At 40.7% G+C, this 16,731-nt stretch overlaps 1 protein-coding gene across 11 annotated transcripts in view; it reads left to right on the forward strand.

The window, feature by feature from the left end:
• The window catches only part of ERBB4 (erb-b2 receptor tyrosine kinase 4), an 885,692-nt gene that overhangs the window by 746,667 nt on the left and 122,294 nt on the right, over positions 1-16,731 (forward strand). For all 11 annotated transcript variants that reach the window (XM_067548716.1, XM_067548717.1, XM_067548721.1 and 8 more), the window contains one exon: positions 10,235-10,420. In XM_067548716.1, coding sequence (XP_067404817.1) covers positions 10,235-10,420 — 186 coding nt within the window. The remainder of the gene's footprint in view (positions 1-10,234; positions 10,421-16,731) is intronic.

The raw sequence follows: 16,731 nt of genomic DNA on the forward strand, positions 1-16,731 counted from the left end.
GAATTGATTGAGCAACAATTTACACCAGCTGGGGACCTGGCCTAGGGGGTCTATACTCAGATTGCCTGCATGTAAAATAGGAGTAATACTGAACTGTGCCAGATAGGGCTTTGTAAGACAGTGGGATTTATTCACTGGCAGGTGCATCAAAGATAAAGCTCCCAACAGCAGCAGAATCCCAGTCCCTTTGTTCAAGGATGGGTTTGTTTGTCAAAACAAGAACTGTCCCAAAACACCAGATACTTTTATTAGGCCCCTCCTAAAGTCTCTCCCATATTAGGCTCTGGCTCCAGCTCTTAGAGCAGGTATTATCAGGCAGACCTTCCAAATAGCTGGTTTGGAAAGCGCCATTCTAGCACCTTTCCTCAGACCCTGGATCTCCTGCAGGAGCCCTCCTTTTCCCTGCAAGTCTCCCCTAATGAGCTGGCCTTTGATCTGAGGACTATATGAGCTTCAGGCTACCACCTCTATTCATAGAATCATAGAATATTAGAGTTGTAAGGGACCTCAGGAGGTCATCTAGTCCAACCCCCTGCTCAAAGCAGGACTAACCTCAGCTATATCATCCCAACCAGGGCTTTGTCAAGCCTCAGCTTAAAAACCTCTAAGGATGGAGATTCCACCACCTCCCTAGGTAACCCATTCCAGTGCTTCACCACCCTCCTAGTAAAAACTTTTTCCTAATGTCCAACTTAGACCTCCCGCCCTGCAACTTGAGACCGTTGCTCCTTGTTCGGTCATCTGCCACCACCGAGAACAGCCTAGCCCCATCCTCCCTGGAACCCCCTTTCAGGTAGTTATTCCTGGCCTCAAACCCATCACCTGGGAGAGAGCTAATTAGGCAGAAGTGGGGCTAAACCCATTCCCTTAAAGAGCTGTTACACTCTGTGACAGGCTCTTATGAGCTTTCGATTCTTTATAAAGTACTGCAAGCTCTTTAAAGGGAAAGTGTAATAGAAATGCAAAGTGGTGGTGGTGGTGTTTTCTGAGGAAGATGTACAAGGTATAGTTACATAGTTCAATGTTTCTAAAAGTTCTGGGAGATTTATACGTTGCATCAATTCTGAATGTTATACTGCTGGAATCAAGCTAATGGAATTGTATTCTTCCAGTATTTTGCCTCTAGGTATACTTTAAAGTGTTTTCCCTAGTACATGAGACACACTTGCTTCTAGCTTTTCTTTTCATGAGCAAGTTTGGATAGTTTGATTTTATTGATCAGCCTGAGATTTTTTTTTTAATTGCTCTTGTGAGGCTTGTGGATGTTCTCAAAATCATTTTTATACAGAACTTTGGCATCGCAATATGTGCTTCCTTCTGCTTGAAACAACTAATATTAGCAGCGTTCTTCTGAATTTAGAGTAGTTCTCAACAAAGTAATTATTCTTAAATACACCTGTAACTTTTGGATCTCATTTGCAAGTGGGGAATAGTGCGGATGTATCATATGAATGGTATAAGTGCAACCACAAGTTTGGATTTTATCATTTAAAACACATACAGTTCTTTAAAAAGAGAGTAGAAATGCTGCTAATATGGGTCACCACAGGCAGAAGGAGATAATCTGATGACACCAAAGCTCTGTATAATAGAGTATACAAAAACTTATATTGGTAGCCTTTGTGTGTGTATAGACAGATACTTCTCTATCATTTTATCCACAGATACAGACATCTGTCTGTTCACACATACACAAAGACTTGGAATATCACCCAGGTGCTATTTGTAGCTACACAGACACACACAGGTATATGGGTGTGTGTAATATAGTTGTATACTTATATATTACCTCTAACGACCTACATTTAAAAAAAAAGCAAAGTCAAATACTTAAACATTAGGAAATGCCAGAATTACTGTTACCCCTTGTGCACATACATGATGATACCATTTTTAATTACATGAACTCATACTATTTTTTCCACAGGACCCTTGTCTAGTTTAGTGAACGGATAGCTATTCAATATTTGTTTTATTCTCCAAATGTGTGGCCCCAAGCCTTATTTTATGCACATATCCAAACCATGAATTGCATATAAAATTATGATTTTTCCTCTTGTGCATTTCCATATTATCAGATGCTTCACAAACACCCACAAGACCCCTTTGAGATTAGGCAGTTTTATTATCCTCATTTTATAGGATGGGGGGGGAGGGGGGAACACAGAGATCAATGCCAAAATTGTCAGAAAAGTCCACTAATTTCATCAATTTGGGTCATTGGTAGAATTTGGACCTTTAGATTCACCACGTCAACCTTTACCACTTGAGCTAATGGAGTAGGTGGTAGCAGAAGTAGGTTGTTATCCATTGCATGGACCAGCTGCCAGAGGGGAATCAGAGGTGCCGCTTGCCAATGGGTTTCACGGCTATTTGCTAACAGTAGAGGAATGTAGAGACTCAGAACTCTTGGATTTGGTCCCAGGTTTTGGAGGGAAGTGTTCACTAGTGGTTATAGAGCATTATGCTCCTGTGACCCCAGCCTATCTCTGACCCACCTCGTCTCCTAATCATCTTGCAGTTTTGGAAAGCACTCTTCTGCACCTATCCATATCCCCCACATCCTGTCCCCCTCCCTCTTTGCCGCTCCCCACTCTGTGGCTCCTGCCACCCCAGCTCCCCACCATTTCTCACCTCTCATTCAAATCAGGTGCTTTGTCCTCCTCTTCCTCCTCCTCCTCCATGCTGTCTGGTTGTGACCACAAGAGAAAGCGGGTCTCAAGGCAGTCCCCAGCAGTGCAAAGAGCAATTGCATGGAAAGCCTGTGCAAACTGTGATTTTTAATTTATTTATTTTATGTATGTAGAGACTCCTAACTTGGCTATATTTGGGAGAATTTTCCTGGGTATGGTCAAAGGCATGTCCCAGACACTACAGCAACTCCCTGATCCAAAGCATGAAGGCAATAGAGCTTCTCAACAAAATGGTTGTAAGAATATTTTTTAACAACCAAAAAGCAATGATTTTCCCCCCTGATTTCATCTTGGAAATAATTAACTATTTTAGCTGAAACTTTCCAAAAAATTCATCTTGAGGCATGGAAAATCTCAACCCAAAATGTTTGTTTGGCAAAGTTAAAAGCAACTGAAAACAGGTTCTCATATTGGGAAGTATCAGGCAACATAACTATAGGTGGTGGTACCAATGCCATTTATAATAAATGTTTTGTATGTATGTATATATCTATCTCATGCAAGTTTTTGTGTAGTCCTGCATATGGCCAAGTCAGCTGTAAGCTAAAGGTTTAGTAAGACCTAATAAGGCATATGAGGAGATTTTGAGAACAAAATGTGTTGAAAATATATCAGCCTATAATTGGATCCTCCCCGAGGCAGATTAGACATGCACTCTGGGCATGGTTTCTTGCTCTAGCTATTACAGGTATAAAAGAGTATCCACTGTAGTATCTCTGCACATATTTTTGGCCTTCAAAGAAATGCACAGCTCAGTAAAAAAACCTGCATTTTAAATATAATAAATTATTTTCACAGCAGTGAGCTAGGAAAATTAGGTGGGAAATGCAAATCTAAAGAAGAATTGGTTTTCTTCTTTTAAGCTGAAAAGCAGTTGGAAGCAACAGGGCCAGGAAACAAATTTTGATATTGTTGTTTGGTTTTTCCAGTTTGTAGGACATTGGCAGGCAAAACTTTGACTCCAAGAGCCATACGTTTAGCAAGCACACATGTACTTCACCTACTCAGAGAAGCAGAGCTTATCTAGGCACTGTGGACTAAATTAAGCTTGTTCTTGTGGGAGTGCTCTAGAACGGGGAGGTTATTCCTCCTTTTTTGCTTCAGGGGGACAGGCATCATCTGAGTAGCCACATAGAAGGCCTTGCTGTGTGGGTCAAGGCCCCCTAGCTCAATGCAGTATGAAGGCTGCATTTTGATGAGCACTGGCTACCTCTTTGCAATGTGTGAAGACCCACTCAGTATTCAGATCAGAGTTCGAGAACTTATTGCATTCAAGCACCATTCCAGAGATGGTGCAGCTCTTTGTCCTGTCCAACATGCTTGAGGCTCTTGGGACTCAACATCAGGCCCTGTCTGGGAAAGTAATAAATATTACATTGGACTCCTATTCTGGTGGCTCTGTAACAGGTTTATGAGCAAGAGGGATCAAACCTCCTGTTAGAGAGTGGCAGGATGTACAAACCTCTGTTGGGGTGAAGGGCTCTTGTGAGGACACACCCCATTGAGAGGAATTAGAACCAGGCATAAAGCAGCTTGAATACATTCTGCTGATTCTTTGTGGCGGGGGCAGCTTATTGACTCCCACCTGTTTATAAAAGAGCTGGGTCTGACCCTCAGATCAGACAAAACTCAGGTAAAAAACCAGATGGTGTGGCAAGAAACACTAAGAACAGCCAGACTAATGTTTATGTTCAGTTGTCAATCATTATCTCATCAATAAAACCACATGCCAGACCAAGGGTAAGTTAAATATTGCCTTATAGCATCCGTGTGTAGACTGTACTCAAAACAAAGGGGAATATTCCCTGCTCATATTTCTATTGAAATATTTGTCCTCCTCCTCCTTCATGAGGTAGATGGAACAAAAAGGCCCTCGCTGTGCTGAACTTGTAGCCAAATCACAGAACCATACTTCAGGCTAAAACCATTTTGAACATGGCTTGCCTGTCCCACATGGCTGGGTCCAGAAACCATTTTAGCTGGAATTTGGGAGTTAGGTACCCAGTGCCCATTGAAACTCAATGTGGATTGAATGCCTAAATACCATAGACATCTTTAAAAATCTCACCCTAAGTCTTTAATTCGATTACATGCCCACCCAACATATAGTTTTACTCACCAGTGGGATCTACACAACCATCCTCCTCACATCTTACTAAATGTCCTTAACATTAGGATCAATGTAGAACATTAAAATAACATTGACATTAGTTTTTTATATAAATTGTGTACATAAATCAGAGTTGAGTTTAATATATCTGGTGACAATAATTAAATTAAATTATTATTATTTTTTTTTAAAGAGAGAGGCTAAGAATTGAGCCAAATGACAGATGATTTCTTTATATGAAATACCGCAAACGGGCACCAAAACACTAAAGGAAAGCAGAATGCTTAAATAACGTCTCTTCGCATTCTCCTTGGGATGAGGATGATGTGATGCAAAAGCATTGCTGCCAGCTACCTAAGCAAATAGTCATATACTGAAGGAAGGCCTTTCTTCACCAACCTTCACCAAGCCATAGATTTGGTCTGGCTAGGTCAGTCCCTCTTGTGGTGGACTAAGAGCCCCAGATGAGACTTCTTGTCACTGTAAATGGTCTGTGTCTAATAGTGAATTAGTTTTAGATGGGTTATATAATAGCCTTTTGAACATATCAACAGTCCTGTCATTCCTCAAATACTAACATAATGAATGACATTATTGAAATTGCAACATTTTGTCACTGATAACATATTTGGCCTCTTCTTTTCCTCCTTTTTCTTAAAGTTGGAAGGATTTTTTTCTTAGATGGGGGGGCGTTTATATCTTGTGGTTAAGGTGCTTGACTGGAACTCTGGAGATCTGGGTCCAAATTGCCAGCTTTGCTGTTGACTCCCAGTGTGACCTTCAGCAATTATTGCATATCTCTGTATGTCAGTTCCCCATCAAAGAATGGGGAGGATGGGTCAAATTTTCAAAACCACCTTAGTGACTCAGGATCTTATGTCTCATGGACAGTCCAGTGGGATCTAGGAGCCAGACCTTCAAAGGTATTTAGACACCTGGTGGGATTATTCAGGGTGCCTAAACAGGTTAGGCATTTATGAAAATCCCTTAGGTGTCTGTCTGCATGTTAGGCACCTAAATACCTTTGAAAATCAAAAATCTGGCCCAAGGCCTTGTTGTGTTCATTTAGATTAAATATATGGGCCCAAAGAGTTAAAGTTGCTGACCTAGACCAGTCACTATCCTACATTAAACGGTTTTAAATAAGGTTCTGGGTTTGATATACAGAGATGTCAGTTTGCTTAGCATCATGGCAAATACACAATTAAAAATCCTTTTAACCCTATATTAAAATACAGAAAAGAAGGAAAAATAGTTAAAGCATTTGAAATGTAAAGTATTAAATAAAGAGACAAGGTGGGCGAAATAAAATCTTTTATTGGACCAACTTCTGTTGCTGAGAGACAAACGTTTGAGCTACACAGCGCTCTTCAGGTCTAACTATGTAGCTTGAAGGCTTGTCTTTTTCACCAACAAAAGTTGGTCCAATAAAAGATATTACTTCACCCACTTTGTGTCTCTAATATCCTGGGACCAGCACAGCTACAACACTGTAAGTATTAAATAAGGTTGTCATTTTAACATCCCTTGTTCCCTTTCCCTTGTCTGGTGAGAGGTTTTTTTTTTGTTTGTGTGTTTTTGTTTTGGAAGGAATTAACCCCTTTGTTTGTCAGCCTTTTAGATAGTAATAACTGTCCTTTTTGGGGAAAAGAGAGAATATTAGTTGAGACAGGCTAGAGCTGTCATTGTTAAAGTCCAATTCCATTTCTGAGAAAAAAAGACAAACATACAAAAGGTGAGAGAAAAGAACAGCAATGACAAAAATATATGCAGTTTCTGCCTCTGAAGTTGACTTTCACTTGCAACCTCACGGCTGGAAAAAACAGGCCCAGCACGTGGTCTTACCAGCCCCTCTGAGACCTGGCAAACTTGTACCAGCATTAGGATGTTTAGGGTATTGCTTTTGGTTTCCATCCTGATCACAGGCTTAAAGGAGTATAACAAGATATGCTGTCTTGGCCAGCTGATCCAGACTTTTATTGAACAGAAGGCAAAAGGAGAGTGAGGGGAAAGAAAATATAGAAGATGAGGAAGGAAAAGGACACACGGGGTTTGGGGTGGGAGGGAAGCCAAAGTCTCGTTATTTCAGATGGTGTTTGGCATTTAGCCAGCACTGATAGAGATAATGGTTTTATCTGTCTTGCCCAGTTTGGTGAGAATATCCCTCAAGATTAGTGCATAAAAGGTCCAGGTTCACAGGAGATGTTGATGTTGTGGCAGCCATAATGATAAAAGTTGCTGCAGCGGTTGTTGGCGGACAGTTCCTTTTCCAGATAATTTTTCCCAAAATTATTTTCCTTTTAAGAACCTAGAGAGAGAGTGATTATTTTGTCCACCAATCAGCCTAATTTCTAACACACCAATTTTGTTTCCTTGAATTACGGTCCTCTACTCCTCTTGTTTACCAAGCATAATCCTCACACAGTCCTTGAGCAGTATCAGTAAAACCCTTTCTGTTTAAATTAATTCAGTAATTCTGTCTCCTTACATCTTTTACTAAACAATTTTCTGTAAGAGGTCATTGTGACGACTTACGAACTTTCCCTCCCTTTTTACAACTGATCTTATAATTAGGATAAATGTATTGGCCCGATTATTGCAACTCCAACGTGTCCAAATTGCTTTTGAAAATAGGATTCAACTCCCAAGTCAACAAGGTGGTTTTTGAAAATTTTACCCAATCCTAATACTTCCCTTCTTGTTGTTTGTCTGTCTTGTCTATTTAGATTATAAACTGTTCCAGTTAGTCTGTCTATGTGTACGTACAGTGTATGTACATTGGGGTCCTGATCTCAGCTAGGTCTTACAGATGCTAGTGTAATACAAATAGCAATAATTTTACCAATGAAGAAATTTGCGTGAAGTCAGGATTCATGCAAAATTAATATTCCTTGTAGATGAATGGATTAGAGCTGTAGTGAAGGTTTTGCTACTCTCTGCTACATTACAAGCCTTAATTTAATACAGAGTGGCCCTTAAGAGTTTATTAAAAATATTTCCTCTTTTTTTGCAGGACCTCTATTCAAAACTAGTGAGAAAACATGAACTTCCTAATCATACCAAAATGTGACAAATGGCAATGCTTACTTTTATTACTGTACAGAAACACCTTCCTTTCAGACTGAAATAGAGCTACAAATGCTATGGGTCTAGAGACTAATGGCACACATGCTTCAAAGCTTTTTTGTTCATGCCCTCCTAGTCCTTGGTGCACCAAAAAAGAAAAAAAAAATAAATTGGCCATGTTCTAATCTTTTCTCAATATAAAGAAAAGTGCTCCCACTTTAAAGGTGCTAGTGAAGCCCCTGTTACTTTATCCAAAGCAGGGGGGGCAAATGGGGAGAGATTTCCCCCTGGTACAACTCCAGGAGAAAATATATGGGGTAATAAAGAAAAAGAAAGACAAAGTAATTTTGTTTCTTGAAAATGGATAATGCACCTGTCAACATGTATTTAGTCTGGTGGCCTTCAGTGACATTTTCTAGTGACAGGAGAAGAGAGGCTAAAATTGCATCTAGAAGACCCCATATAGAGTTGGGTAGCAGAGCTCTGTATTAATTTTAACATGGAGTGAATTGCTTAAGCCAAACTCCCCCCATCTCATTTGTTGCGTTCGGCTCTCCTTCACACCCCTCCTCCGAAACATCCCACTAAATAGTTCAGTATTGGGGTTTTTTTTGTTTTTCTTCACATACATTTCCAAAGAAAAGGGGGGAAAAATCTGAGGCCATCTGCTATTTTCTTTATGGGGAAAAAAATAAAACCTACAATTAGTGTCTTGTTCATCTTTTCTTTATCAAAAAAAGAGAACTATTATGCAAATACTCTGTAATTTGGTTTCAAATACTCTTTGTACTGTGATGAGCAATTTTCTTTAATACAAACCCAACCTCCTTGCCAGGACTTTTTTAATATAGGGAAAAAAACTTTTATGAGACTTTTCTTTATAGTTGTGTTCTTCTGATGCCAACCTTTTATCATCTCTTTGTGTGGTATTATCATTGTCGTTATTCTTTAACTTGTCAGAAATATGTTGGATAGGTTTTGAGGGGAGAAAACCAAAATAGCTTCACAAAACCCCATTTCCATTTTGCTGTTCACTGTTCCTCTGCCTCGGTGAAATGGTTGTTATTGAGAGGCAGAGCTCAGTAAATCAGAGAGAGGCTTTTCCCCCCAGCCTCTTCTGAAAGCTGCCTGCTGATGGTGGCAGCTTTGCTGTAAGTGCAGCTTTGTAGTTGGATTATAGTTGCAGACTGTAGACTCCTGTGGTGTCTTATCCTGCAGGACTTGCAGCCACTAGGAGATTCCAGAGTCTTACAGATTGCCAAGTCTTGCAACTCTTACTAGCACCATTACAGGAGTGTTTAAAGGCTTCCACTGAGACTGGAGCCTCATTGTTCTGTGCAAACAGGTAGCAAGAGACAGGTCCTGTCCCAAAGAGCTTCTAGTCTACAGAAGACAAAGGGTGGGAGAAAGGAAGGATTATTATCCCCATTTTATGGCTGGGAATCTGAGGCATGGAGAAATGAAGTGATTTGTCCAAGGTCACACACAAGAAGGCTGTGGAAGAGCTAGGAATTGAACCCAGGAGTCAGATTTCCGAAAGAATCTAAGTGACTTAGTTGCACAAGTCCCACTGACTTTCAATGAGATTTGTGAGCCTAAGTCACTTAGCACATTTGAAAAGCCTATCTCAGATCTTCTCTGTCCCAACCCAATGCATGAAATAAAAAATGAACCTTGGATTAGGGAAAATGCCCATTAGTATCACCTTGTGACATCATAGGCTGGATCCTGCAGTGAGCTGAGCAATCTGGCCATGGATCCTGCAAAGCACTTCATCACAGATTTAGCTTTCACCATTTGCTTTTAGTGCTTTGCTGAGTCTGGGCCAGAACGGTCAGCATCATATAGGATTGAGCCCCAGGACGGTGAAGCACTATGAGTAAGACCTGCAAAGTTTGGTTCTTAACACTGTAACGGTTGCTTAATGCCAAGTGGTCTGCTCCATGTTTTGGGAAAAATTCAAGGAAATAGGTATTAGTAACTACATCTTTTTGGGAGAAATAGGTCTCATGCTATGAATATGATCAGCTACATCACTGTTACCTCCTCCGGGGACTGTCAGATCAAAAGGCAGCTGCCGTGGGACAGGGCAGATTTTCCCTACGCAGCTGTCAGTGGAGCTATGCTTCTTTACACCAACTGATGACCAGGCCATTGTTTAGTATTGTGTAACATAAATTACATCCGTTTGGATCTTGCTAAAGAGCAGTTTGTGTTATCTCATCCCAACAGGAAGATAGTGTGAACTGTTATTGTACGTCAGGGGACGCAAAACCCCTTTAGACAGTGTGTGGGGAGCTGTAAGGCTGCAGTGAATGAAATCTCTGAATGAAATGATGGATTTGGGATGTTTTTGTTGTTACAGGAAGCGCTTATCATGGCAAGCATGGATCATCCACACCTGGTGCGATTGCTGGGTGTCTGCTTGAGCCCTACCATTCAACTAGTCACTCAGCTGATGCCCCATGGCTGCTTGTTGGACTACGTTCATGAACACAAGGACAACATTGGCTCTCAGCTCCTGTTGAACTGGTGTGTCCAGATAGCCAAGGTAAGGTCAGACAGATTTTTGGATGTTTCCAGGACCAAACAAATGAACACAGTCATTTCCAAAAAATCAGCAGTACCAATTCCTATGCAGAAAACGAGAGAAAAATCTATTCTTATAAGAAAGTTTGGTAACCTTTTTTATTACCGCCAGTACTCTGTGTAATAGTACAATATATACTGGTGAGGTAACAATCTGACTCAGCCTGATACACAAAGCATTGTTTATTGTGGAGTCTTGGAAGACTTGAAGAGGAAAGGCCTCCTTTTTCCTAGATCTGAGTCTTGACACAGAATGTTTATGCAACTTCTTTTGCTGCTGCTTCAGCCGATGGCCTGTACTAGCCACTGGAGCAACCTGGTTGAGGCTTTTAGGTCTGTGTGAATCCACTCACCAATCTTCCTTTTTGCATTCTCAGCCATATCTTGATATGCTGCCCAGCCACTTGCCTACACACTGCCCTGCAGAGAAATATTCCCTCCCTTCTCTGGGAACCATAGCGGTTATACTATGTTTAGGGCCTATCACAACAGCTGAGGTTGGAGGGTAATAACGCTTGGCCCTGTGGCATGCTAAATAGTGAATGCCTGCTCTCGTCATTCAGGCGTACCTTCCCCTGACTTCACTGGGATTTGCCTGCGTAAGAATGAAGGCTTTGTAGTTCAGATGTCTACTGGATTGTTCAAAGAGCATCAATTGAGATGTAATAACAGTAGACTGTAAATTCAGCCTTAATACACTCCTTACATGGTGTGGTGTTCACATATTTGTTGTAGCAAATAAGTTGGCATTTAATGATGTGATTTGAACCACTTATTTAGGTATCAAGTCACAATGAATGAAAAGATTTGGAAGTGTTAAGGGAGTACAATTTACATCCATTGTACACTACCAGAATGGTATCTCTCTCGCATGTATGGCAACCAGAGTGGCATAAGGGACCTTAGTAAGTGTGACTGTTTACACTAGTACCTGGTTGTGCAGTGGATATTGAGACCAAACTCCCATTGGCATATCCTGATGAGACCCATAATGTTACTCGTTATTCCTCTTTAGTAGCTATGTCTGGAGGGGCTAATTCTACAGTAGCTGCAGCAGAAGCACACGGATGAGTAGCGGAGGGAGCTGCACCTCAGAAAGAGATTAATCCAAAATTTGAGGCACCTAATTTAAGGGATTGTGTGTGGATTTATGGGCCTAGGTTTGTTTGAAAATTGTAGCCTAAATCTCTCCTTGGTGTGTGCGTGTGTGTAGTGGGAGAAGGAGGTGAGGTAATACAAATACATGAAAACTAAGCTATTCTGTTCTCGAGCACTCCAAGGAAGGGTAGACTAAAAGTGTAATATTAACAGATGAACCCTGAGGAAGAGGGAGGGAAATTCCCTGGAACGAAAGGTGACCTCCTATTGAGGGGAAGAAGCAAAGTTTAATTAATCCGTCTTTCTCCTCATCGCAGTGGCATATGGTTAATTTTAATTTGGCCTCATGTTACAACATCAGGGTCATCTGCTTGGCTCCTCGCAAGGGAAACTGTTATGAGCAGCTGTTTTCCTTGAGACTGCATATTGCATGCTAGACATAGTTGCCCTTTTAGTTCTTTGCAGTCACAGCTTGATTGGATCTGCCTCCTCTTAATTTCTTAATGTGCATCTCCCTTTATTTTGCCTGCCTTTGTTTTCCATGCAGTTATCCCTATTAGTTTGCAAGAGGGCTGAGAACGGGAGTATCATACATATTTCATGGGACGTTCTCCATTCTGCCGCTGCAGGCTTATCAGTGCATTTCTATGGGACAAGGTGGTGAGATGGCTCCTTTAGTTGGGAAGGTTTCTGCAACCATTGGGTGCACGATGCTGGTGCAGTAAAACCAGCGATGGGTAAACTTCAAAGTGTTTAGATGCTTCCTTGAGCTCAGAGATTCTGATTGTGCCTGGCTTTTGAATGGAAGGTTCATGGGGGAAAGAGAATGTTGAGACTTCCCCTGCCCATCAGCACATGTGCATAAAGGTCAAGCGCAATCTAGCCCTGAGTGTGAAATCAATATGAAGGTACCATAGAGCAGAGGAAATACCTACACAGCATGTGGGATGGTTTTAACTCAGTCACATGCTAATATTGCACAGCATTATCTCTGTATACCATGGCACTCGCCCTATGGAAATTCTCAGACTCCTCTCCTTGCAACTTTACATGGTCTGGGTGTGTCTCACCAAATCAATTCCCTGCCATTGTAGCGGGACCTTAGGCATTGGTGCACCTCATTTCTTCCTATTCTCAATTTGTGGCACAAAATCCAGGTTATCGGGTTCAATACAGTGATAACTGGGTGGGGTTTTTAGTGGCTTATGATGTGCAGGAGGTTAGAGTAGATAGTTCCTTCTGGCTTGAGACTCTCTGATAAGGCTGTCTATCATTTAAAGGCAGAGCATGGACAAATGTTTGGGGTAATGATGATGAAAAGCATCTTTCGGAGCACAGCAGAGGGAGTGCCCTTACTCCAAAAAGTGGAATAAACATGCAGGATGGATCCTAATTGCAGGCGAATAGCGGTATTGCTTTGCCACTCATCAGTCATCTTAAATGATGATGGGAATCACATGGCAGGCTGAAAATAGAAAGATTCAGTTTGCCTTCAAATACTGCCAAGTTGCCAACTGAGTGAATCCTGAAGCAGGCTGTTGCGTCAAACTAATTTGCACTAGATAGCTGACTGAAGATGCTTTACCTTTTGAGCATCTATATCCCTGGACCCTCACGGTTCAGTTTGCAAGCTCCCTCTGGGCATGGGAATTTCTCTCAACCTCTCACTTTTTTTAGGCACGTTGAAAAGCTTTATTGTGCCTTTCTGAAGGCCACCAAAAATGCAGTTGGGTTTAACGGGAGCCAAAGGACATTTAGTGACCTCCCAGATACATGTTCAGCTGCCTGAGGCAGTTTGTGATGTCTGTCTTTCATTGCATGTATCCTTGTTTCATCCCGTCTGGTTCTGAAGGCCGTTTTCTCTAAGAACAGGAATGAAGGAGGTGGTAAAGTCTTTATTTTGGGGGTTGGATTTATTTTTGTGAATAATTTAAAATTAAATTGCCATGATTGCAAAATGCACGATTCCCACTGTCTTTGTCTGGCATTGTGCAGGCTGTTGTGTATTGAAAGCGTTTCTTCAGAGTTCACTAATGCTTCCTGGGTGTTCACTTCCAGCTGTCTGTATTTTCTTATTACTAGATGCAAAAGCTAGACTGGAACTAGGCCTTGTTGCCAGGGTCAGTATTCCTCTGGTGATCTTCTTTGAAGATTGACTATAGGGTGGTTATTAAGTATTTTTCACTTCCAAGTGAATGAGAGCTTAGCTGAATTTCTTTGCTTGCATGAACTGTGTATGCTTTATTTTGATTATTAGATCATTGTAAGCTAATTGCACTTTCTTTCCAGCAGTTTAACTTCTTATTCCAAAGATGAAAGTCACAGAAGTGCAGCAATCTCGCATGTTCAAAATAAAATATGGTCAATAGCTACGGGAATACCGGTCCCCTAATCTACAGAAACACAAATGCCTCCAGTGCTTTTTGGGATACACATCAGACGAATCATGTTCACGTGTCTTGCTTGGGAATGAACCTTTGACCTTTTTGCCCAGCATTCTAAACCTTCTATTGGCTTGAGGGTTCAGCTGTCCTTGACTTTACATGGAATCCCAAGAAACTGAAGTGCAACAAAGCAATAAGGTCTGCAAAGGTGACTCTCACAATAAGAACTGCTCAAGGTGAGCGAGAGTGGCTGTCTTAATAGTTTCTGAGAACATAAGAATGGCCATACTGGCTCAGACCAATGGTCCATGTACACTAGTATTCTGTCTTCCAGCAATGGCCAATGCCAGGCACTTCAGAGGGAATGTACAGAACAGGCAAGTGATTCAAGTGATTAGTCCGCTCCTAGCTTCTGGCATTCAGAGGGCAGGGACAATTAGAGCATGTTTTTCCAACCCTGACCATCTTGGCTAATAGCCATTGATGGACCTATCCTGCATGAACTTATCTAGTTTTTTTTTGTCTGTTTGTTTGTGTTTTTTACCCTCTTATAGTTTTGATCTTCTCAACATCCCCTTGCAATGAGTTCCACAGGTTAACTGTGCATTGTGTGAAGTACTTCCTTTTGTTTCTTTTAAACCTGCCGCCTATTAATTTCATTTGGTGTGATTCCTGGTTCTTGTGTTATGTGAAGGGGTAAATAACATTTCCTTATTCACTTTCTCCACACCAGTCAAGATTTTATAGACCTCCATCATGTCTCTCCTCAGTCATCTCTTTTCCAAGAAGAAAAGTACCAGTCTTTTTAAGCTCTCCTCATATGGAAGCTGTTCCAGACCCTTAATCTTTTTTTTTTTTTGCCCTTCTCTGTACCTTTCCCAATCCTAAAATATATATATATTTTTAAGATGGGGTGACTAGAACTGCACACAGTACTCAAGGTGTGGGTGTACCATGGATTAATATAATGGCATAATGATATTTTCTGTTTTATTATCTATCCTTTTCTTAATGGTTCCTAACAATCAGTTAGCTGTTTTGATTGCCACCACATGGTGAGCAGATGTTTTCAGACAACTATATATGATGACTCCAAGATCTTTTTTGAGTGATAACAATAGATTTAACTTGCATCATTTTGTATGTATAGTTGGGATTATGTTTTCCAAACTGTTACTTTGCATTTATCAACCTTAAATTTCGCCTGCCATTTTCTTGCCCAGTCACCCAGTTTTGTGAATTTCCTTTGTAACTCTTTGCAGTCTACTTTGGACTTAACTATCTTTAATAATTTTGTATCATCTGCAAATTTTGCCAACTCACTGTTTACCCTTCTTTCCAAATCATTTATGAATACATTGAACAGTACTTGTCCCACTACAGATCCCTGGAGAACATCACTATGTACCTCGCTCCATTCTGAAAATTGACCATTTATTTCTACCCTATGTTTACTGTCTCTTTAACTAGTTACTGATCCATGAGAGGACCTTCCCTTTTATCCCATGACTGCTTACTTTGCTTAAGAGCCTTTGGTGAGGGAACTTGTTTAAAGCTTTCTGAAAATCTAAGTACACTATATCCACCGGATCACCCTGGTCCACATATTTTTGTCCCCCTCAAAGAATTCAATAGATTGGTGAGGCATGGTTTCCTTTACAAAAGCCATGTTGTGTCTTCCCCAACAAATCATGTTCATCCATGTGTCTGATAGTTCTGTTCTTTACTACAGTTTCAACTAGTTTGCCTCGTATTGAAATTAGGTTTAACGGCCTGTAGTTGCCAGGATTATCTCTAGAGTCTTTTTTTTTTTTTTTTTTTTTTTTGAATTTGAGTCACATTAGCTATCCTCCACTCATCCACTACAAAAGTTGATATACAGACCACAGTTAGTAGTTACGCAATATCATATTCGAGATTGTTCAGAACTCTTGGGTGAATATCATCTGGTCCTGATGACAAATTACTATTTAATTTATCAGTTTGTTCTAAAACCTCTCTCTTGACATCTCAGTCTGGGATGATTAGATTTGTCATATGAAAAGGTGTGGGAATCTCCCTCACATCCTCTGCAGTGAAGATAAGTGCAGAGAATTAGTTTAGCTTTCCTGCAATGGTCTTCTCTTCCTTGAGTACTCCTTTAACACCTTGATCCCCAGTGGCCTCCACTGGTCGTTTGATGTACTTAACATTTATTGCTTTTAGGTTTTGAGTCTTTGACTAGTTGCTCTTAAGATTCTTTTCTGACCTGCCTGAGAAGCCAAAGATGGAGTAAATAATCATGGAGCCTAAAATGTTAGCACTAGTCATTCTAGAAATGGACTGAGGGCCCAATTTTTCAAAAGTTTTAGGCACCTAAAATGCAGGCACTTAACTCTCAACTCTTGACTTTGAAAATCCCACTACATGAAATATCTACATCTTTAAGTACCTAAATATCTTTGGAGATCTGGCTCTGAGGCACTTAGTGTAGGGCAGTATGAGGACGTTTGTACTGTTGTTGTCTTGCTGCTCCTCTTCTCCAAGGCTGTTGATCCAGTGTCTTTTATAAGCACTTGTTTAATACAGCTTTTTAATAAAATTACAGAGGACCCAATTTGTAAAGATGTGTAGGTGCTTTGCTCCTATTTATTTCAATGGGAGTGTAGGCACCTAAATACCTTTAAAATCTTAATCCTTAAGATTACAGCATGTTGTGCCTAACCATGTAAAATAAACCCTTAAAATTCCACAAGATGAAAAACATGTTGCATCAGAACTTGAAACCAAGACCTTGGACAGTGACAAAAAG

Source organism: Emydura macquarii, unplaced genomic scaffold (assembly GCF_026122565.2).
Source record: "Emydura macquarii macquarii isolate MOO-44397 ecotype Brisbane River unplaced genomic scaffold, CSIRO-AGI_Emac_v2 contig_1253, whole genome shotgun sequence".
In the NCBI taxonomy this organism is placed as follows: domain Eukaryota; kingdom Metazoa; phylum Chordata; order Testudines; family Chelidae; genus Emydura; species Emydura macquarii.